The sequence below is a fragment of the Bombina bombina genome, chromosome 1 (assembly GCF_027579735.1).
Source record: "Bombina bombina isolate aBomBom1 chromosome 1, aBomBom1.pri, whole genome shotgun sequence".
Taxonomy (NCBI): domain Eukaryota; kingdom Metazoa; phylum Chordata; class Amphibia; order Anura; family Bombinatoridae; genus Bombina; species Bombina bombina.
In genome coordinates this window covers 1,485,830,858-1,485,854,322 of record NC_069499.1, presented here as the reverse complement: position 1 = coordinate 1,485,854,322, position 23,465 = coordinate 1,485,830,858, and the positions used below count along the sequence as shown (strand labels likewise).

The 23,465-nt window shown below is 40.0% G+C and overlaps 1 protein-coding gene across 2 annotated transcripts in view; it reads right to left on the bottom strand.

Moving 5' to 3' along the window:
- Positions 1-23,465, bottom strand: part of ABCA5 (ATP binding cassette subfamily A member 5) — a 477,891-nt gene that overhangs the window by 431,125 nt on the left and 23,301 nt on the right. For both annotated transcript variants that reach the window (XM_053707235.1, XM_053707226.1), the window contains exons 2-3: positions 11,277-11,389; positions 780-990 (exon numbers count right to left, since the gene is read on the bottom strand). In XM_053707235.1, coding sequence (XP_053563210.1) covers positions 780-990; positions 11,277-11,378 — 313 coding nt within the window. In that variant the 5' untranslated portion in view covers positions 11,379-11,389. The remainder of the gene's footprint in view (positions 1-779; positions 991-11,276; positions 11,390-23,465) is intronic.

Genomic DNA, 23,465 nt, shown 5'->3' with positions numbered 1-23,465 from the left:
TGAATGCGGAGAGCAATACACTCTCTGTATTCAGCATTGCACCAGCAGCTCTTGTGAGCTGCTGGTACTACGCCGCCCCCTGCAGACTGGCGGCCAATCGGCCGCCAGCAGTGAGGTGTCAATCAACCCGATCGTACTCGATCGGGTTGAATTGTGGCGATCTCTGTCTGCCTCCTCAGAGCAGGCGGACAGGTTATGAAGCAGCGGTCTTTAGACTGCTGCTCCATAACTTGCGTTTCTGGCGAGTCTGAAGACTCGTCAGAAACACGGGCCCTCAAGCTCCATTCGGAGCTTGATAAATGGGCCTCATGGAGCACTACATGGCAGGAAATAGTGCTGCCATCTAGTGCTCTTGCAAACGGATAACATTCTTGCAAAATTGCTGCCATATAGTGCTCCAGAATCGCCGGCTTCTAAATATACGTCCCTGCTTTTCAACAAACGATACCAAGAGAAGAAATAAACATTGATAATAGAAGTAAATTAGAAAGTTGTTTAAAATTGCATGCTCTATCTGAGTCATAAAAGAAAAAGTTTGGATTTCATATCCCTTTAAATAGGTCCTGGGAAGAACACTGTATAAGATCTAGCTCAATGTTTCTCTATTACGTTGTAATAGCTTTCATCTGATCCTCACCAATATTTTAGGTCCAGGAATTACTTTTGCATTAATATACGTTGTAAATATGAGCCTCTACCATTTCTGCTAAATAATAACCTCACCCGCCAAGTTATATATCAAGACCCCTTAGAATGGCATATGTGTCATAAAACTGTACCTCTAGTAAAACACTTCGAGGATAACACTTGATCCATGATGAACTCAGTAGCATTAGTTATTGGTGTGTATCCAACTTTAAGGGACGACCTGACTGGTTTGCTAAGAGGACCCATCACCTTGGCTTCCATTTCCTCATGGGATTTACTTTGCTTCATCACGCTGACCCACACAAGTGCAACAAGCCACCAAAGAAATGGGTAAAGAATTTCCTGTATTAAAAGAGATACACAATTAATTTATATAATAATTATATTATTTGTTAAAGTGCTAAAAAAAAATAACAAAAGGTAGATGTTCATGCAATACATTTTTATACTAGACATACAATGTGACCATGAGTATAAACCATCTTTTAAGGTTGAAGAAAAAAATACTTTTTTTTCACTGATTACAGTAGAAGCATTCACCAATGATGTCAACAAGACCTCCAGGCTGATGGACAGAAAAAAAAGTTGAATACCCCACTTCTGAATCACTAAAGGGCTACATTAGCACTTGCAGGATTCTTGAGTGAGACAGTCCTCTGGGACACTTGCTTAATCAGGCTAAATTGTTCTTGATTTACCAAAATCTGTTGCAGTTGTGAGGGAACACTTATAGCCATTATAGAGGATGGTTTGAAGTTTCCATACTACCCACTACTAATGGGATCTTGACTTTAAATTACTCCCCATTCTAAATGTCTTAATTCAGTATTTCAGTGTGACTCTGTCCAACGGTTAGAGACACTTGAGATATTCAGCCAGCAATACAGATGAGGGAATATAGAACTTAAAGGGACACTGAACCCAAATTATTTTTCGTGATTCAGAAAGAGCATGCAATTTTAAGCAATTTTCTAATTTACTCCTATTATCAATTTTTCTTCGTTCTCTTGCTATCTTTATTTTAAAAAGAAGGCAACTGGGGGCGGAGCTTAGCCGTTCTGGTAAATGGCTGCGTGAAGAGACAGCTCCTAGGCCCATACCACCTAAGCCCAACATACAAAATTAGCCAAACACCTCTATCTACCCCTCAGTGAGCCCATACACGCCGCGGGTGCTGAAGGACCATAAAATAGCCGCAGAAAGGAGAAGCGGCATACGGCAACCATCATAGGACGTCGGCAGGCCGACACCCGGATCACAGATTGTAGGAGGAGGGGCAGTGGAGTCACGGCAGCAGCCGTAATACCGCCCGGATCGTGCGCAAGATCTGAGCTGCAGTCGGTCTCACCACATAAGGTTAGTGCTGGCGGAGTATTGATACACACGGTCCGCATCGGCAGTGACTAAGTGCCAGATCACAGGGAGGCATAACAGCGCAGGTGGGGGCAGTAGACAGAGCTGCACCGGAGGCCCCAAAAATAAAAAAGTGAATCCACCCACAGGATCAACCGCACTACACGCAACCGGACTGACTCAGAAAGGGGGAAAAGAGGGGGGGAAAAAAATAAAGCCCACGACACGACAGGGGCTGTGTAACATACAAGCACAAGCACAGCACTTAGAGAGGCTACACAGGCTGGGCAAAAGAGGCACACAGAACAGGCCTTGAAGCCACAAAAAAGGGTTACCTTTCTCTTTATAACACTGCAGCAAGACGCAAAGAAACATTGTCCCCAACAGAAAGCATACTGCTCAGCAGAAACTACAACAGAGTATAATAGATTTTATTAAACTGGCCTCACAGTGCAGGTTGCCTGAGATCTACATTAAACCTACAATACAGCTTGCAGCTACTGCTGATTGCACAGCAGTAAATACATAGTTAATACTATAATCCCAGTACACCCTGAGTAAAAGGGGCAGCATACAGAGGGCACACAAAGAAAGCCAACCAAGGCACCTACCAGACTTAACAGCACTAATCATTCACCCACAGACCAAACAAGCCCACACAGGGGATATATAGTTGGAGACTGTCATTTTAATAAGCAGGCCAGCCTGCTGCACCCCTGCATCAACCATCAAAATATGCCAGCCCGCAAACAAAACAAGCCAGACGGCGCTACAAACCCAAAAATGCTGCAGCAATATTTGAAACCTGTGGACTCTCACCCACTCCCATCCACATCCACTCCGAGTGCCGCTGCTTCAGCGGAAGGCCTACAGGCTACAATACAAAAACCCTCCAGCCCTGCAGGCCTCACAAAGGAAGACCTAAGACCCCTCTGTACCAAAGAAGACGTAAAAGAGATCATGTCAGAAGTTAAAACTTGGTACACAGATCTGAAGCGTGACCTGTCTAGAGTGACTCAAAGAGTAACGAATTTAGAGGAGAATCACAACACAACATGCAACGATATCCAACATATGTCACGCATGGCGTATGAGCAGGAGGACACCATACATCATCTCCTGGAAAAAGTGGAGGATCTGGATAACAGGGGAAGGAGGAATAACCTCCGGATACGCGGCATCCCTGAAACCATACAACCAGCGGCCCTGGAGGGCTGTGTACAAGACCTGTTCAGGACACTAAAAGGGGATAACAGTGCTTCTGATGTACTAATTGAAAGAGTCCACCGAGCTCTGAGAGCCAAACCACTGCCTAAAGCGCCCCCTAGAGATGTTATCCTTAAACTCCTACACTTTAAGGATAAGGAAGACATCCTCAAGCACGCCAGACAGAAACAGGACTTTACACATGCGGGTATCCGCATCCAGATCTTTGCAGATCTGAGCCCAGCAACTCTACAGAAAAGGAGAGATCTCAACTATATCACCATTGCCTTGCGGGCGCAGAAAATACCCTACAGATGGGGATTCCCAGTCAGCATCATTGCCACAAGAGAAGGAACCACTGCAGTTTACAGAACCAGGGAGGATCTACCACACTTCTGTGAATCCTTGCGGATCAATATCCGACACCCAGATCATCTAGAGAACACGAACATGGCAACACAGAGGCCAAGCAGCAGGCTTTCGTCACCTACAGAGGGCAGATCAAGGACAAGCTCCGAAAACCGAGCCACTGCTTCAACTGCCTGCCCACATAAAGCTGATTCCTGCAGGCATCCAGAGACTGTGCGCCCACCAGCTCAGGAGGACACACAATCGTTATAAATGGCTACAGGTCGTATATAATGTACTAGCATTTAAGTTACCGGGCTTAGGGGTGGGGATACTGCCCTAAATTGTTATATTTCATTATTCTGTTCTTATTACTTGTTGCTTGATATTGTTGCAACATTGCAACATTGCACGCACTCTTTGTTTTACCTTGATCTAGGTTCACCTGTAAAATTGATTGTACTCTCTTTGCTCACTAGCTGTTTAGACTCAACACAATCTCTCGAACCGACAGCTTAGCACTACACACATATACTAAGCCCATCCGACTTAACTACAGAAACCCAGCGACAAACTCTCTATTAAGCAAGACGCACAACACCCTTCAGCTGTAGGTAAGAAATACAGTATTCTATTACCCCACAGCACTCTAGTCCGAGGGAGCTAGCAATATGACAGACCAGCGAAAGGCGCAGGGGCAAACTATCTCATTGATATCAATAAACGCGAAAGGGCTTAACAGCCCTGGAAAAAGATCAATAGCATTTCGTCAATTACACAAAGACACAGGAGACCTACTTTTCATACAAGAGACCCATTTTAAGAAGGGGAGGGAGCCTAAGTTTATGAACAATAGGTACAGGACCTTCTTCTTGGCCTCAGGGCCATCTAAGAAAGGGGGTGTAGGTATATTTCTGAGAAACTCAGTACATTTTCAACCAAAGCATATCATAAAAGATCCCAGAGGGGCGTTCCTAATAGTCATAGGGCTTCTCTTCAATACATATGTCACAATGGTAAACGTATATCTGCCCAACCAGGGACAGCACCTGGTCTTTAAACAAGTGACTCAATTATTACTGGAGCATATGAGGGGAATACTGTTCATCGCAGGCGACTTTAACTTGCCATTAGACCCCACACAAGACACCTCAACGGGGCGGACGGGCACACCACTGAAAGTTATAAAATCCATAAATTCTCAGTTACAGTTATTAAAATTGCACGACACATGGAGAGCCAAACACCCAGAAGCCACAGACTACACATTTTACTCCCACCCCCATCATACATACACTAGGATTGATTACATTGTGACGGACCAGATAGGACTGTCCATGGTAGAGACAATTGACATACTGCCGATTACATGGTCTGACCACGCCCCAGTGAAGTGCTCGGTTGACTGGCTGAACGCACCACCACACTCATTCCAGTGGAGGCTGGATGACGCTGACTTGACCAACCCTCTGATCCAGACAGACATTGACGGGACACTGGGACACTACTTTAGAGAAAACACCCCAGCCGACACATCAGCTTCCACATCGTGGGAAGCGCACAAATGTGTAGTGAGGGGGGAGTTTATCAAATACAAGGCGAGGAAAATCAAAAATGACAGGCAGTTTGTGAACTCCACCCTCTCTCAAATAAGATACTGGGAGACACAGCATAAACAGGCTCCAGCCTCCCCAATCATCTTCAAGAACTTAACTAAAGCAAGAAATGAACTTAATAACCATTACATTAGGGAATACCAGCACAAAGCCACATTGTTGAAACAAAAATACTTTGACGTGAACAATAAATCAGGGTCCTCACTGGCCAAGGCGCTGAAACGCCAGCAATTAACAACACACGTTCACTCACTAACGGACGCGACAGGAGACACACACAGAGATAGTATCAAAATAGCGGAGACTTTCAGACAATACTACGGCATGTTATACAACATCCAGAATGACTGTAGCCAACAAGAGATAGATAGCTACCTGGAGGGGGTAACTTTACATACACTCGATATGGAAGACTCAGAGGCCTTAGATCTACCGATTACACAAGACGAAATTATAGCTGCCATTAAATCTATGCCGAGTGGCAAGAGCCCAGGGCCAGATGGACTGGGTATTGGCTACTACAAAACCTTCATCCACCGTTTGTGTACACCCCTGGTCTCACTATTTAACTCATTATTAAAAGAAGGGGGTTTCTCAGAAAGCATGCTAGAGGCTAATATAACAGTCCTACCCAAACAAGGCAAAAACCCAGACAGACCAGAAAACTTCCGCCCCATCTCCCTCCTCAACTCAGATATCAAGATCTTTGCTAAGATCCTGGCCACCAGAATTAACAAATATTTACCTAAACTGATACATCCAGATCAAGTGGGGTTTGTCCCTGGGAGGGAGGCGAGGGATAACACCTTAAAGATCCTACAATTGATGACGTACGCCCAACAACATAAAATCCCATCGATCTTTGTGTCAACAGACGCAGAAAAAGCCTTCGATAGGGTAAATTGGCTTTTCCTAAAGGCAGTTTTGCACAAAATGAAGTTTAGCGACTCCTCTATAGCCCAAATCTTTACATTATATAGACTCCCGACAGCACGAGTCAAGGTTAACGGACTGTTATCAGACAAGCTATACATTCATAACGGCACGAGACAGGGTTGCCCCCTCTCACCTATCCTTTTCGCTATAACCATAGAGGTATTGGCCCAAAGGATAAGAGAGGACGCTCAGATATCAGGGATCCCCGTAAGCTCAAAGCAACATAAACTCGCACTCTACGCGGACGATGTACTGCTTACATTAACCACAATCGAAGCCTCTCTGCCCAAGGCCCTAGACGCATTTAGGGATTATGGTAGGGTATCTAATTTCCACCTCAACATAGCTAAGTCCGAGTTACTGAACATAACATATGACCCAGACGCACTACCAGAGACCCTGCGAGAATGCCCACTCCGAACACAACAGACTAAAATGAAATATCTGGGCATTTACATATCACCAGACCCGCAGGTACTATTTCAGGCAAACTACAAAACATTGGAACACACATTGGTCTCCGACCTCTCTAGCTGGAAAAAGAAAACGATATCATGGGTAGGGAGAATTAACGTTATAAAAATGAACGTAGTCCCCAGGATACTATACCTACTTCAGACCACCCCTATCCCGCTACCGACAAACTACCTGCACAAATTACAAAACATACTAGAGCAATACATATGGGGACATATAAGGCCCAGAATAGCAAAAAGCACCCTGTACCTCCCCAGAGATAGAGGAGGCCTTGGAGTCCCCCACATACCCACCTACAAGCAAGCCATTACACTACAGAGACTACTGGACTGGTGCCATAATGACCCTAATAAAGAGTGGGTGCAGCTAGACTGCGACATTCTGGCCACTAGAAACGCTGGCCTACAGGCCTGGGTTTCAGAGAAATACAGATCTCCAACTGTCACCATCTACCCACTACTGACAGATTTCTACTCGCACTGGGACAAAATTCAACGCACAACCACAACCATTTCCTCCACGCACTCGCCATTAACACCCATTTATCAGAACCCTGAAATACCCTGGAACTGCAGGGGAGGGGATGTAGAACCAGGGACCTCTTTCAGTGAACTGACACTTTCGGCCCTTTTGGACGGGGATAAACTTGCTCCACTAGCAGACATACAAGTAACGAGACCAGGCACACACATGAACTGGCTATCATACTCACAGATTAACCACTTCCTCACTACTCACCGCTCAAAGCGCACACTCACAGGACAGGTGACAGCCTTTGAAAGCTTGTGTTTAAGGGATACCCCCACGGCCCATGCAGTTTCACTAACATATAAGCTTCTACTAGTGGGGGACGCGCACACACTGCCCACATACGCCAGGGCATGGGAAAAAGAGCTACAAATAGAGATAGAAAATACAGAGTGGCAGACAGCGTTCCAGATCACAAAAAAGGCCTCGATCTCTGTGAGGGTGCAGGAGGCAAGCTACAAATTTCTATCACGGTGGTATCTCACACCTAGCAGGCTACGCCGCATCTATAAGACAGCGTCGGGACGATGCTGAAGAGACTGCGGGGGCGAGGGCACGCCGGCACATATCTGGTGGTTCTGCCCTAAGCTTGATTCATATTGGGTAAGCATCTTTCACCACATCGCGCGCACGCTAGGGAAATCACTACAAAACAGCCCTAAAACGATCTTATATTTATCACTACCCAAATTAGAAACTAAACAGAGCAGGGCTTTGCTCCTGGTCATGTTGAACAGCGCCAAAATGCTTATTCCAAAATACTGGAAAACAAGGACAATACCATCCGTAGTGGAATGGAGGAAACAGGTAGACACCTTATTACAGCTTGAAAGGTACCACCACCTCCAACATGGCACAACAGACATACACGACCTCATGCTGCAGCAATGGGCATCAAGCGACATTAACCATCAACCATAGCCCACAACAGAGCATTGCACCACAGAGGGGAGGCATGAAGGCTGACAAATTACAACTACAGGTACACCACACATAGGTTAGAGAGGACCGACACACGCAAAAGTACGTCCAGGAAAAGGGGAATATTAATCTATGTACAACTAGAAAATTAAAACATCGTATTACTAGGTGAACCAATGCTTCTTTCTTCTGTTAACCTTAAAGAGAATTTGTTAACAATGTTTTTTTATAGGATCTAAAGTATAATTGATCTTATGTTGTCTCTATTTTTGCTATTGATCACATCTGTTTACACTTGTACGGCTGGAAAGCCGAAATGGACACAGACTTTACAAAGGCACTACGAAAACCTTGTGGTACCCACAGACATGGCACTAGTTGCCAGAAAGGCATTGTAAAATTGAAAATGTGATGTTCTATATGTTATGTATATTTTATTAAACTTCTCAATAAAAAATACTTTAAAAAAAAAAAAAAAAGAAGGCAACTATGCTTTTTTTTTTGGTTCAGCACTTTTTTATTGGTGGATGACTTTATCCACAAATCAGCAAGAACAACCCAGGTTGTTCACCAAAAATGGTCCGGCAACTAAACTTACATTCTTGCATTTAACATCAAGATACCAAGAGAATGAAGAAAATTTGATAATAGGAGTAAATTAGAAAGTTGCTTAAAATATCATGCTCTATCTGAATCACGAAAGAAAAAATTTGGGTTCAGTGTCCCTTTAAACCTTAACTGTCCATGTAAAATGGCTTGGCATACCATAGTAAAGGAAAACTAAATGATGATTGTTATGTTCTTTTCAGTAGCCCTGGGCTTTGTAACAGTCCATCTCCCCCCCTCGAAGAAGAAAATTCTCGCCTGTCCAGTGATGCAGGGCCTAGTGATGATGGTTATGAACTTCCCCCCACAGCCAAAACAAAAACAATGTTGAAGTGCCTCTGTGTCTCAGTAATATCCTGGTGCACATGATGTCGTCATACACAGTGGAAAGATGTCAACATATGTCACTTAATTTGGGTGACGTAACATGAGCACAACAAGGGGGAAAGTTTCTTCTCTGCACAAAGTAGCAAACAAGGAAGTAGTCCTCTACAATGAAGGGGGTTAAAGAAAATGAATAAAAGAAAACATAAGGAATATAATATAGCATATGGTTCACCCTGGACATGTTAGATGGAAATAAATATCCTTCTGTAATGAGATGAGGAAACCATCTAAAACACTCTTCAAATCCTGGATTAATACAAACAGCTTGCTTCATTAGCTCAATAAGATAAGGTATTGATGTTGAGGGAGGCTGCTCAGGAGCAGATAAAGCTTTTAACCCAATTTACAAATCCCTAAAGGTGGTTTTCACAAGCAAAGTAATACTCTGGGAATTTCTCTTGATTTCTATCTCCATTCTCACAAGTTTATCAGACATAATAAGAGAAACAACAGCTAGCAGTATTCCTTTCTATCAGAGCTACCCAAACTACACTTTTAGGCCATATCTGGCCCTCCCAAAACAATGTGTGTGGCCTCTTAGCATCACAAAGCAGATCATTTTGTTCTACCAAATTTTGTAACTTAAAACACTGAATTAAAGGTATATGGTATATCACAAGGTGCTTTACTGTGAAAGGCTCATAGGTGTATATATACTGTACGTATATTTACGTTTGTGTGTATGTATATATGTTTATATGTGTGTGTGTATATATGTTTATATGTATGTATGTATGTATGTGTGTGCACATACATAATATGTACACATACATACACATATAGATAAATACACATACACAAATCCACACACATACAAATACTACTTTGAGCCCTTCCTAGTCCAACACCTTGTAATATACCATATCTTTTTAAATCACTTTTTAAACATTTATTTTAATTTAAAAAAAACCCATATATTTTACTTTTAAGATGTATGAATATGATTGAAATACTACATTTTAATATGTTTTACATGTGTTTTATATACTTTTATTGCAGCCCTAATTCAATACTTCAGGTCTCCAGGTGCACTAAGCTTTTAGCGCTGTTATGTGTTGTGCACGAGTGCAACATGTAACTCATCACATGTAATTTGAGCAATGTTTAGTACAGTAATTCTATTAATTATAGGACGCACTAAAAAAAAAAAAAGAATGTTTGCCGCGCTCTTTTTTTTCTCTTTTTTACCCCTTGTTATATCAGATGTGCGATATTCTTAGTGCAGGGTCACAATATGGCTAGAGCGCCACTTGTAATCTGGGCCTATATGCAGGGTTCAATAAAACAAGGCCAGAATACACACACATTGCAGACTCCAAAACATCAATATAAATTATGCATAAAACATAGCTTTTATTGTCACTTGCACATTAAAAAAACTTGTAGTCAGGTTCTGAACCAACACCTGCTGCAAAATGAATGCATCTCTCTTTATTGGTACTTTGGGAAACTGGAAACGAAATGTATAGGGGATGCTTTTGTACAACACCATGACATGGAATGAAAGACATGATCTTCCAGAGTTGCAGCTGAGGTGAACTACAGCAAACGCCCCACTTCCCAGCCCTTAGAATAACAATGTGTTGAGGACATGCAGAAGCCACTTGCAGCCATCACAGCCATATAAAATCTGGCTGAGGATGGCAAGTAGTATGATCATAGTAAACAGATTATGTCAGCAGTGATGCATCACGCTTTTTCTTTTTTTAAGGTGCTATGGCCTCATGGGTTTGTCAAGTCCTATACTACAAAAAATAGCATATATTTCTTGTATAGCCAGAAATCACAGGCAGATTCTTCTATTTTTCTGCCTGGAACAAAATAGTACAACTCCGGTACCATTTAAAAATAATAAACTCTTGATTGAAGCAAAATAACAGCTACATTTCACCACTTCTCTCTTACTACCTCCATCTTGTTGAGAGTTGCAAGAGAATTACTGGATATGGCAGTTAGGGGAGGAGCTATATAGACAGCTCTGCTGTGGGTGTCCTCTTGCAACTTCCTGTTGGGAATGAGAATATCCCACAAGTAATGGATGATCCGTGGACTGGATACACCTTACAAGAGAAATAGCATATATTTCTTGTATAGCCATTTTATTTCCTATTACACAGAATGGGACACTGTATAGTTGTAATAGGCATCAACACAAACACTCACAGATAATTAAAAATGGTAATAAAAAAAATGCACATTTGTACTTTAGGTTTTAAAGTTAAAACAAAACATTTTCATGTCTAGACGTACCTGCAAGCTGACATTTTTTGTCCTGCACTTCACAAGATAATTTTTGTACAGAAGTGTTTTTGTTTGTTTCCAAACGCTAACGTCTTTAATATCCGTAGCCATTTTACAGAGACCTGCAAAAAGTACAAATAAATATCTTACAATACAATTTTACCACTTCAGAAATTATTCTTCATAGTTTAATATTAAACCTAACTTTACTCCATGCACACACTTAAAATGATAATGCTTAGGGGTAGATTTATTAAATGCCGGGCAGACATGATTCGCTATAGCAAATCATGTCCGCACAACATCGCTAAATGCCGGCAGCATACGGTGTCGGCATTTAACATTGCACAAGCATTTCTTGTGAAATGCTTGTACAATGCTACCCCATGCACATTCGCGGCCAATCAGCCACTAGCAGGGGGTGTCAATTTACCTGATCGGATGAGGATGATTGCAGTCCGCCACACAAGTTAAGGAGCAGCGGTCTTACGACAGCTACTTCTTAACTTAAGCTTCTGGCGAGCCAGAAACTTACGGGGTAGAAACCAGCATCCGCTGTTTGTTACATCCACCCCATAGTGTCACCAGATAAATCTGATGTCCAAATTAATATACAGAAGATTGTAATATATAAAGGGGTAAATTACAAGTGGCGAGCAAATGATTGCACTAGGGTTTTCGCGACCATTTGCGCGCCGTATCAATTTGTGCTGATATTACAAGTGGAGCGAAATTGCGATTTCGCTAGCGCAAATTTGATTTACGCTAGAATCCTTACCGTGATTTCAGAGCTGTGGTTAATTGTTTTGCAAAATTAAAACGTTGCACAAAACACTTCAAAAATACATTACAAGGTACAGTTACACTCATATTAATACTGTCTAATAAAAATTATTCTCAAAAAATATTGCACACAAAAGTTATAAGAGCTCAAAGATATGGGATCTCGGGTGTTAGAAAAAAGAAGCGGCAGATGGGCTTTAACATTGAGATACATACATATATTTGTCTAAAGATAGATATGTATGTATGTATATATATATATATATATATATATATATATAAGCTTCCATCACAGAAAAAGGCCCTCGCTGGTCTTCGTCAGATATGAAATGTATTAAAAAAAATTAAGGTAAAGACATAACGTTTCGGTGTATCATTACACATTTGTCAAATGTCAAAAACAAGAGCAAACAGCGTATCCCCAAAGAGACTCTTTGGGGATACGCTGTTTGTTCTTGTTTTTGACATTTGACAAAGGTGTAATGATACACCGAAACGTTATGTCTTTACCTTAATTTTTTTTAATACATTTCATATCCGACGAAGACCAGCGAGTGCCTTTTTCTGTGATGGAAGTTTCAATGTGTATATAAAGTGCATCCTGGCAGTTGGGATTTTGTAAGACTGTGCTTATCCTTGATGGGGAATTGTGTTATATACTGTATATATGTATATATACACAGAGGTAGAACTTTTTTCACTTTCTGCACTGAGAATTTTTTAGTGACAAATTTTCTACAGATCATTTTGAAATGAAATTTCAAATTAAGCAGTTACACTAAAGCACCAGCTCAGCTGTAATGTATTGAATAACTGGGGAATAAAGCATTTTTTATATTGCAGCAGTCGAAAATAGCATTGCTAATTAGTTACAGAGAGAAATAAAGAAATTTTGATACGTTTTTAAAATGTCTCTTGAATAAATTTGTTTCCTTTGCTCCTGGTTTAATATCAAATAATTAAGGTAAAAAGGTTGTAAATAAAAGATGCATTGCTCAAAAGAATGTCTTACATTCAGGAGTCACAGCTTTGCAGTCCGGGATAGGCTAGGGTGCGGGTTAAAAAAATCCCTGAGAGGCAGTCATTAATCAGTGTGCTGCTCCATATTTGACTGTCCTCTTCAAACAGCGATTCGCTCTGGCTGCACCATGTTAATGAAAACTTGAGTGCACCCACAGCACAGTGCTGTTTGAATAGAACAGCCTGATGTTAAAGTTAAAGCACTAATAGTTTCTTTATGTGTCTAGTTCTTTCTGCAGACATGCTGCATTTTCTGCAATGACATCTCAGATCACAGCATGTTCTGCTTTGGGGTATATATATATATATATATATATATATATATGTATATATATATATATATATATATATATATATATACACACACACACAAAGGCCTCTATTTAACAAAGTCTGCCGTACCTGATCCGACAGTGCGCCAGACCTCGCTGAATGCGGAGAGCAATATGCTCTCCGTATTCAGCATTGCACCAGCAGCTCACAAGAGCTGCTGGTGCAACGCCGCCCCCTGCAGACTCGCGGCCAAAGGGCCGCCAGCAGGGAGGTGTCAATCAACCCGATCGTACTCGATCGGGTTTATTTCCGGCGATGTCTATCCGCCTGCTCAAAGCAGGCGGACAGGTTATGGAGCAGCTGTCTTTGTGACCGCTGCTTCATAACTGCTGTTTCTGGCGAGTCTGAAGGCTCGCCAGAAACACATGCCCAGAAGCTCACTACGGAGCTTGTTAAATGGGCGCCACAGTATCTCACAAAAGTGAGTACACCCCTCACATTTTTGTAAATATTTTATTATATCTTTTCATGTGACAACACTGAAGTATAATGGTGGCCACACAAAATATTGACACTTTGGGCTCAATTTGGATATTTCCACTTAGGGGTGTACTCACTTTTGTTGCCAACAGATTAGACATTAATGGCTGTGTGTTGAGTTATTTTGAGGGGATAACAAATTTACACTGTTATACAGGCTGTACACTCACTACTTTACATTGTAGCAAAGTGTCATTTCTTCAGTGTTGTCACATGAAAAGATATAATAAAATAATTACAAAAATGTGAGGGGTGTACTGAGATACTGTATATATATATATATATATATATATATATATATATATATATATATATATATATATATATATATATATATATATATATATATATATATATTACAACAAGGATATGAAACTGAATATAGCCCAAACTGAGTGCACAAGTGTGTTTCTAAATGTATCAAAACATTCAAAACAATCTCATCAAGAGTATAAAGTCCACAGTCAATACAAGTGTCCACTAATGCGTGCAAAAGTATATAATAGCCAAAAAGATCATAGATGCTTCATTCTTAATTGCTTATATCTTTGCACAAGTTATGTAGAGTACTCACAGTGTTCGACCTCAGTCATATGAGGTAAGGTCAGTTTCATATACTTGTTGTAGGTGAGGGTGAGGGTCCTTCCTATTTGTTTTTTGTACTAATAGCTGCATCTGTTTTTTTCTTGCCCACTAGAATCTCATAGGTTCTTTAGCTCATTGGTTTGTCCGGTTATCTCTTAAACCTTTACCTCTTTTCTGCATATATATGTGTGTGTGTGTGTACATATAGATTATTGAATTTATATGTGTATATATGTATTTACAGCTATATATAAACCTATATAAACACATAAATATATATGTACACACATATAAACATATATATAAGTGCATTAGAGGAAGGTATGACAGTGCAGTCTTGAACAGTATATAATATTATAGTATATTGTAATATATGTAATCCAAACATATGGAATCTACATATATCTATGTGTGCATATGTATACACACACACGCATATATTTATTTATATATATATATATATATACACATATACATACACATATACATACACATATACATACACATATACATAAACATATACATACACACTCACACACAAAAGTTTATGTAAATTTCAAAATAGTGCAAATTCAATCTAATTGTCCTATTTTCCCTGACAGAATCCAACCGACTTAAAGGGACATGCCACCCACATTTTTTCTTTTATGATTTAGAAAGAGAATGCAATGTTAAACATCTTTCTAATTTATTTATATTATCTAATTTGTTTGATTCTCTTGATATTCTTTGATGAAAAGCATATCTAGATATGCTCACTAGCTGATGATTGTTTGCTGCACATAGAAGCATCATGTGATTGGCTCACCATGTACATTGCTTTTTATTCAAATAAGGATATTTAAAAAATGAAGCAAAATAAATGATGGAAGTAAATTGTAATGTTGTTTAAATTTCTATTCTCTATCTGAATCATGAAAGAAAGATTTTGGGTTTAGTGGCCCTTTAAAGTGATTTCTTTTACTTTGTTTTGTAAGACATTCTAAACCATAAGAAGAGCAACTATTTAAAGTAAAAAAACTAGAATTGTGTATGTTGAAGGGACAGTAAACACCATGGGGCGGGGGGATGCTGCAATCTACCCCCGAAGTTTCAGGTCCGCCGGAAACTTAAGTTAAGAAACAGCAGTCGCCTCTAAGGTGGCGGACAGCAATCATCCCGATCAGATACGATCGGGGTGATTGACACCCCCTGCTAGAGGCTGATTGGCCGTGAATGTGCAGGGGGCGGCATTGCACAAGCAGTTCACTAGAAATGCTTGTGCAATGTTAAATGCCAACAGTGTATGCTGTCTGCATTTAGCGATGTCGGGCGGACATGATCCGACATTTGATACATTTACCCCCCCCCCCATGAGACCAATGATCTAAAGCTCTCCATGTGAAAACACAGCAAGCAACTATCATTTTGTTAGCAAAACTATCATTGATTTGCAGCTCCTTATCTGGTTAACTCTGCTAAGGTCAATTAAGGACAGATATGTAGAGGTGATAGATTTGTGCTTGGCTGTTGCCTGCCAAGTACACATCTAATTCTCAGAAGTGAAAAATAAATAATGATATATATATATTAATAAGTATATTACCTTTATATTGCAATTCTTAAGTGCGTTTTGTCTCTTTAACAAGACAACCTGGTTACATACATGAAAAATTTTAGGCTTTGTTTCCATATAGTTTTCCCCTTGATGGAAGAAAAAAAAAAACATGGCCAAACCAAATATGAGACATGACAAGCAAGACAGCTGATGAATTTGAATATAGGTTGCTGGGTGTTTTTTTTACATTACATCTGCAATTAATATATTTTAAGTAGTTCTAAATTTGCTAGGTATCATTTTTAAACATCCAAACATCTCTTTGTATTTATAAATGAACATTCTGGAGCCCATATTTTACCTGTGTACAAGTTAAAGGGCCATTACAGTCAAAAAATTATATGATCTCATCCATTAGAGTATTTCATTTTAAAGGAACATGAAACCCAAAACTTGTCATTCATAATTTAGTTAAAGCATACAATTTTAAACAGCTTTCCTGTTTACTTCATTCTCTTAGTATCATTTGTTGAAGGAGCAGCAATGTACTACTGGTTGTTAACTGAACATATGGAGGCCTATTTATCAAGCCGTCAACTTGCATTCGACGGCACCAATACGCTCGCCTAAGATCGCCTAACATCGCTGCCGCGGACCTGAATACGCTCTCCAAAGTTACCAAAAAAGCTGTCAAAAAGCCGCGCACCAAGTACGGGGCGATGAGCAGCGGACTGTTGTTAACTAACAGTCATCAATCTCGCTGCTCTTCGGCTTTTTCCCAGCTTTATTTGTATACTGTCACTAAGCACCCACACTATACTACACTGTTTTACCCCTATCCCGCTACTCCCAGACCCCGCCGCAACTAAATAAAGTTAATAACCCCTAAACCGCCACTCCCGGAGCCCACAGCCACTCTAATAAACTTATTAACCCCTATCCTGACGCTCCCGGAGGCCACCGCCACCTACATTATACTTATTAACCCCCAATCTGCCGTCCCCAACGTCGCCGCCACTATATTAAATGTATTAACCCCTAAACCTAAGTCTAACCCTAACACCCCTAATTTAAATAAATCTAAATAAAATTCCTATCATCACCTAAATTATTCCTATTTAAAACTAAATACATACCTATAAAATAAACCATAAGATAGCTACAATATAACTAATAGTTACATTGTAGCTAGCTTAGGGTTTATTTTTATTTTACAGGCAAGTTTGTATTTATGTTAACTAGGTACAATAGTTACTAAATAGTTATTAACTATTTAATAACTACCTAGCTAAAATAAATACAAAAGTACCTGTAAAATAAAACCTAACCTAAGTTACAATAAAACTTAACACTACACTATAATTAAATAAATTAACTAAATTAAATTCAATTACCTAAATTAAATTCAATTATCTAATGTACAAAAAAACCCCACTAAATTACAGAAAATAAAAAACAAATTACAGATATTTAAACTAATTACACCTAATCTAATAGCCCTATCAAAATAAAAAAGCCCCCCCCAAAATAAAAAAAACCCTAGCCTAAACTAAACTACCAATAGCCCTTGAAAGGGCCTTTTGCGGGGCATTGCCCCAAAGTAATCAGTTCTTTTACCTGGAAAAAAAAATACAAACAACCCCCCAACAGTAAAACCCACCACCCACACAACCAACCCCCCCAAAAAAAACTAACTAAAAAAACCTAAGCTCCCCATTGCCCTGAAAAGGGCATTTGGATGGGCATTGCCCTTAAAAGGGCACTTAGCTCTTTTGCAGCCCAAAGCCCTAACCTAAAAATAAAACCCACCCAATACACCTTTAAAAAAACCTAACACTAACCCCCTGAAAATCGACTTACCGGGAGACGTCTTCATTCAAGCCGGGCGAAGTGGTCCTCCAGGCGGGCAGAAGTCTTCATCCAAGCCGGGCAGAAGTGGTCCTTCAGACGGCAGAAGTCTTCATCCAGACAGCATCTTCTATCTTCATTAATCCGGCGCAGAGCGGGTCCAGCTTCAAGACATCCGACGCGGAGCATCCTCTTCTGCTGACGACTACCCGACGAATGAAGGTTCCTTTAAGTGACGTCATCCAAGATGGCGTCCCATAGAGGCTGTTCCAATTCCAATTCGTCGGGTAGTCATCGGCAGAAGAGGATGCTCCACGTCGGATGTCTTGAAGATGGACCCGCTAATGATAGGAATTTTATTTAGATTTATTTAAATTAGATTTAAGTTAGGGGGTGTTAGGGTTAGGGTTAGACTTAGGTTTAGGGGTTAATAAATTTAATATAGTGGCGGTGACGTTGGGGGCGGCAGATTAGGGTTAATAAGTATAATGTAAGTGGCGGCGACGTTGGGGACGGCAGATTAGGGGTTAATAAGTATAATGTAGGTGGCGGCGGTGTCGGGGCGGCAGATTAGGGGTTAATAAGTATAATGTAGGTGGCGGCGATGTCGGGGCGGCAGATTAGGGAGGTTTAGACTTTTATTCTCCCATAGAAATCAATGGGATATCGGGCAGCAGCAAACAAGCTTTCGCTGCTTTCAGACTCCCATTGATTTCTATGGCATCCGCGGCCTCCAGGGCGGCGGATTGAAAACCAGGTACGCTGGGCCGGAACAGTGCCGAGCGTACCTGGTAGAATTTTGATAACTAGCAAAAGTAGTCAGATATCGTATGTTACGTCACAAAATTCTACTTTTGCCGGTCTGTAGCCATTGATAAATAAGGGGAATCAAGCTCTCCACAATTACGCTGCGGAATTCCAGCGTATTTGCGGTTGACGGCTTGATAAATAGAGGCCATGGGGTGAGCCAATGATAATAGGCATATATATGCAGCCACTAATCAGCAGCTAGCCCGACACATATGAGCTAATCCGACACAAAAGAAAGCCAAAGTTTGAATATTGCCACCTCTTTAACATATTCCCCCATAGACTAACAACCTTACTTGCATGCAAACCCGATCATGTTTTCTCAAGTGTGCTAACGTGTTAAAATATTACTATCTATTTCACATAGCAGAGTATGTTGTTTTTCTTCATATAGCAGAATATGTTCTTTTTATCCATAAATACATATATGTATATATATATTATATATCTGATGGTTTTTAGGTAAAATATATATCTATACCTATATATATATATATATATATATATATATATATATATATCACTCACTGTATTGGTGAATTGCCTGGGTATATAGGTAGAAACTTCAAAGAAAGAAGAGGCACTCACAGGGCTTAAGAATGTTATTTTTATTAGTAATTCATCAACAAAGGTTCAGTCAAGGTTTTGGTCCTTACTGGGACCTTTGTCAAGACTGTTTCGTAGTCAATATGCATGTAGTATGTTCAGCACTCAACAAAGGTCCCAGTAAGGACCAAAACCTTGACTGAACCTTTGTTGATGAATTACTAATAAAAATAACATTCTTAAAGGGGCAGTATACACTCATTTTCATATAACTGCATGTAATAGACACTACTATAAAGAATAAGATGCACAGATACTGATATAAAAATCCAGTATAAAACTGTTTAAAAAATTACTTAGAAGCTCTCAGTTTAGCTCTGTTGAAAAGTAGCTGGAAAGCCCACTGCAAGTTGGAAATAAGACACTCCCCCCTCCCCCTTCTTTTGCATATGAAAAGGCCCTTTACACAAACAGGAACAAGTTGGAGAAGGTAACTAACGTTATTCACATAAAACTTTGGGGCTTGGTTAGGAGTCTGAAAATCAGAGCAATGTTATTTAAAAATAAGCAAAATTATACATTTTTTAAAAAAAAACACAACTTTATGGGCTATATAAATAAATCATATACAAAACATTTATGCAAAGAAAAAATGAGTGTATAATGTCCCTTTAAGCCCTGTGAGTGCCTCTTCTTTCTTTGAAGTTGATATATATATATACATATATAAGTCCAGAAAGGATAAGCACGGGCCCTCAATTAGAGCAATTGCCAGGTTGCACATTTAACTGTGATAAATACCAAACTGTGAGGAAAAAAGATAATTTTTCTTCAATACAAGTCTAAAAAGTGATAAATGCATTTTTAAACTTGTATTGAATAAAAATTATCTTTTATATTAAAGGGACATGATTTCATGATTTAGACAGAGCATACCATTTTAAACAACTTTCCAATTGACCTATATTATTTAATTTGCTTCATTCTCTTGGTATCCTTTGCTAAAAGGTTTATCCAGGCAAGCTCAGGAGCAGCAGAGAACCTAGGTTTCTAGCTGTTGATTGGTGGCTGCATATATATATCGATTGTGATTGGCTCACCCATTTGATCAGTTAGAAACTAGTAGTGCATTGCTGCTGCTTCAATAAATGATACCAAGAGAATGAAGCAAATTAGATAAAAAAAAGTAAATTAGAAAGCTGTTTAAAATTGTATTCTCACCGGGGGCGGAGCTGGCCGCAGCTAAGATGGCTGCGTAACTCCGATGCTCTGAGCACCAGCTGCAAGAACATAGCCATAGCATGTCCTAAGCCTTACTAAATAACAGCTAGACCTTTCACTCAGATCCGGAGCAACAAGGGGCACTTAACGATCCCATTTACGGAGGCAAAGACCGCAAAGAAACAGTTATTGAGACGCTTCTGCAGCCTCCCAAGAAACAGTGTCGCACTTAGAAATCAGTATTATTGCGACGTGGAGGAGACAGAGGAACGGCGCGGCAGAGCCGTAGCAGCAGGTTAGTCACAGCGAGACACAAGACCCAAGAGCAGGGGCATATTTAAAGACTTTGCAGAATTACACCAAATGATATATAAATAAACAAGGGACGCTCCAGTGAATAAGATTTACACACTTCTGGTGAAAAGATAGGGAGCGTAACCTGCAACAATTATCTCTTGTGCAACCACGGTATATAAAAAGTTAAATGTGCCAATTACAAAAGCAGGGGCAGCCTTGATCTATACATCCTTTAAAGCAAATTCCTGCAGAAGGCACGTGATCGATTTTGGGAGCAAGAGACATCTTATAGTCCTGAATTACACTGTGAAACGAGTTAGGCCCAGGAAGCACATAATCAGACCGGAGTGCCATAAATAAATAGGTCACACAAAGTGGTGTATACTATAACTTTAGAGGTCTTATAGCAGGCAACACAGGAACTAAGATTGGGTTAGATAGTTCACCAGCACAATAGTTAGTGCTAGACAGGGGGAATATACAAACTTTCCCTTTCTTAAAGCGCTATTAGACGCGTTGTTACACTAAAATTACCTTAACATGAATAATAAGCGCATATCTAAATCCTCCAAACCACCTAAGACCCCCAGTCACAAGGACAATACAGTGGAACAATTTTTTTCACCATCAGGCCCTAAAGCCAGGATGGAAGGAACAGGGGGGATATCCCAGAGACAGAGGGAAGTTACACCTCAACACTCAACAGAACCTTTAGAAGAAAGCACGCAAGTACCTAACACTTTACTATCTACACTGGCGTCTAAGCAGGATATAGCGGATATAATCTGCTCCTGCATTAGAGTAGAAATTGCAGAAATCAAGCAAGACCTCCATACTATGGGTAGCAGAATGGAGGCTTTGGAGGAGTATACTGATACTTTACAAGAAAAAATCAACACCGTCCAGGAGTCTACCACGCAACATACGACCATGATGGCAGAACTATACAACAAAATTGAGGATCTGGAGAACCGGAGCCGCTGGAAAAATCTAAGAATCCGGGGCATCCCGGAATCGGTGCTTCCTAATTCCTTCCAACGTATCTCCCAGCTCTGTTTGGTCACTTGAGAAACACCACACAAACAACAGATATTCCCTGGGTCAGGGCCCATAGAGCGTTAAGGCCGAGACCACCTGACACAGCCCCTCCAAGGGATATAATCATGAAATTCAAAGAGTTCACAGAGAAGGAGGAAATCCTAAACCTCTCAAGAAAAAGCCAACCTGTAAAATTTAGAGGGGTCGTGTTGCAATTTTATCAGGACCTGTCACAACGCACACTTCAAAGAAGAAGAGAGTTGGCGCCACTTTCTGCTCTTCTACGCCAAAAGAAAATCTTATACAGATGGGGATTCCCCTTTCATTTGTATGTCCTACATGGCAACAGGAAATTATTGTGCAAAAATACAGAGGACATAGGAGACTTTTGCTCAGCACTGGAATTGGATCCTCCAGAGATAGCGGAGCCGGATGAGATACAACAACCGCCAAAGAATAAAGCAACGCACATGGACCCAAACAGATAGCAAAAGATGAACTCTAAATCAAAAGCCGACATCTCTCCAGGACCCTAATAGCTCTATATACAGAAATGTCAGGACAACACAGAACAATAGTAAAGCAAATAGGTTTTTTTTTCTGCTTCAGACTCACTTACCCTAGATACAGATGGCCAGAGGAACTCAGGGATGGGTAAGGTTGAAAGACTATTTTTGTTGTTCCAAAATTGATCTCATAGACATCAAAGACTTTAGTATACGTTGATTAGTTTGATGTGTTACAAGTTAGAAAAGTTCAGTGAATTACAAAATATGTTAGACTTGGAAACTAGGTCAGGATTTATGCTCATTTTTAAGTTAGGCATGTTATAGGCTCTAATTAGATTTCTATATATAAGTTTGTAGTAGAGCTGGTAATACCCCAGTATAAAAGACTAATGTCTCTCGACGTTATATTTGTTTCAAATATACCAGTAGGGTATATCCTTTTTTTTATGTTATATTAAGTTATATAGTTTGTTTTTTCAAAATAATTGTCATCAGTTTAAAACATTATACGCTGTTTTATTTTTTATATTGTTTTACATGGATTCAAATGGAAAGCAAATCTTTGAAATAGGGTTGTCATTACATTTATGGTTGCTGACAAGCAATGGGCCAATCAGACATTTATGTACACAAGTTTATATATACTGGATAAACATTTTAAAACATTACAATGTCACACATAAGGAACATTGTGCTTATTTCACAAAACACCAAAGGTTTAAACTCTGCACAGAAAAGAGCTATGGCCCTTCTAGATCTTTCTAAAAGGAAGGGGAACGTTTTATTCCTACAAGAGACTCATTTTTTAAAAACTAAAGAACCAAAATACTTTGGGAATCAGTATACCCAACATTTGCATAGCTCAGCTACAACCAAAAAAAATGAAGTATATTGCTTCACAGAGATGTTCCCTTCAAACATATACAAACAGAGACTTAGAAGGAAGATTCTTAGGGGTTTTTGGCCTTCTATATGGTATTCTGACAACCCTAGTTAATTTATATGCACCAAACTCCAAACAAAGACAGTTTTTTAGGAAGTCATTCAAAAGAATTTTGGATATAACAAAAGGAGTGTTAGTGGTGGGAGGAGATTTTAACCTCCCACTTAACCCAACCATAGATACCTCAAATTTTAGCAAAAGTACACCCAATAAAACCATCAGATTTCTAGGGAAAATGATGAAGGAAT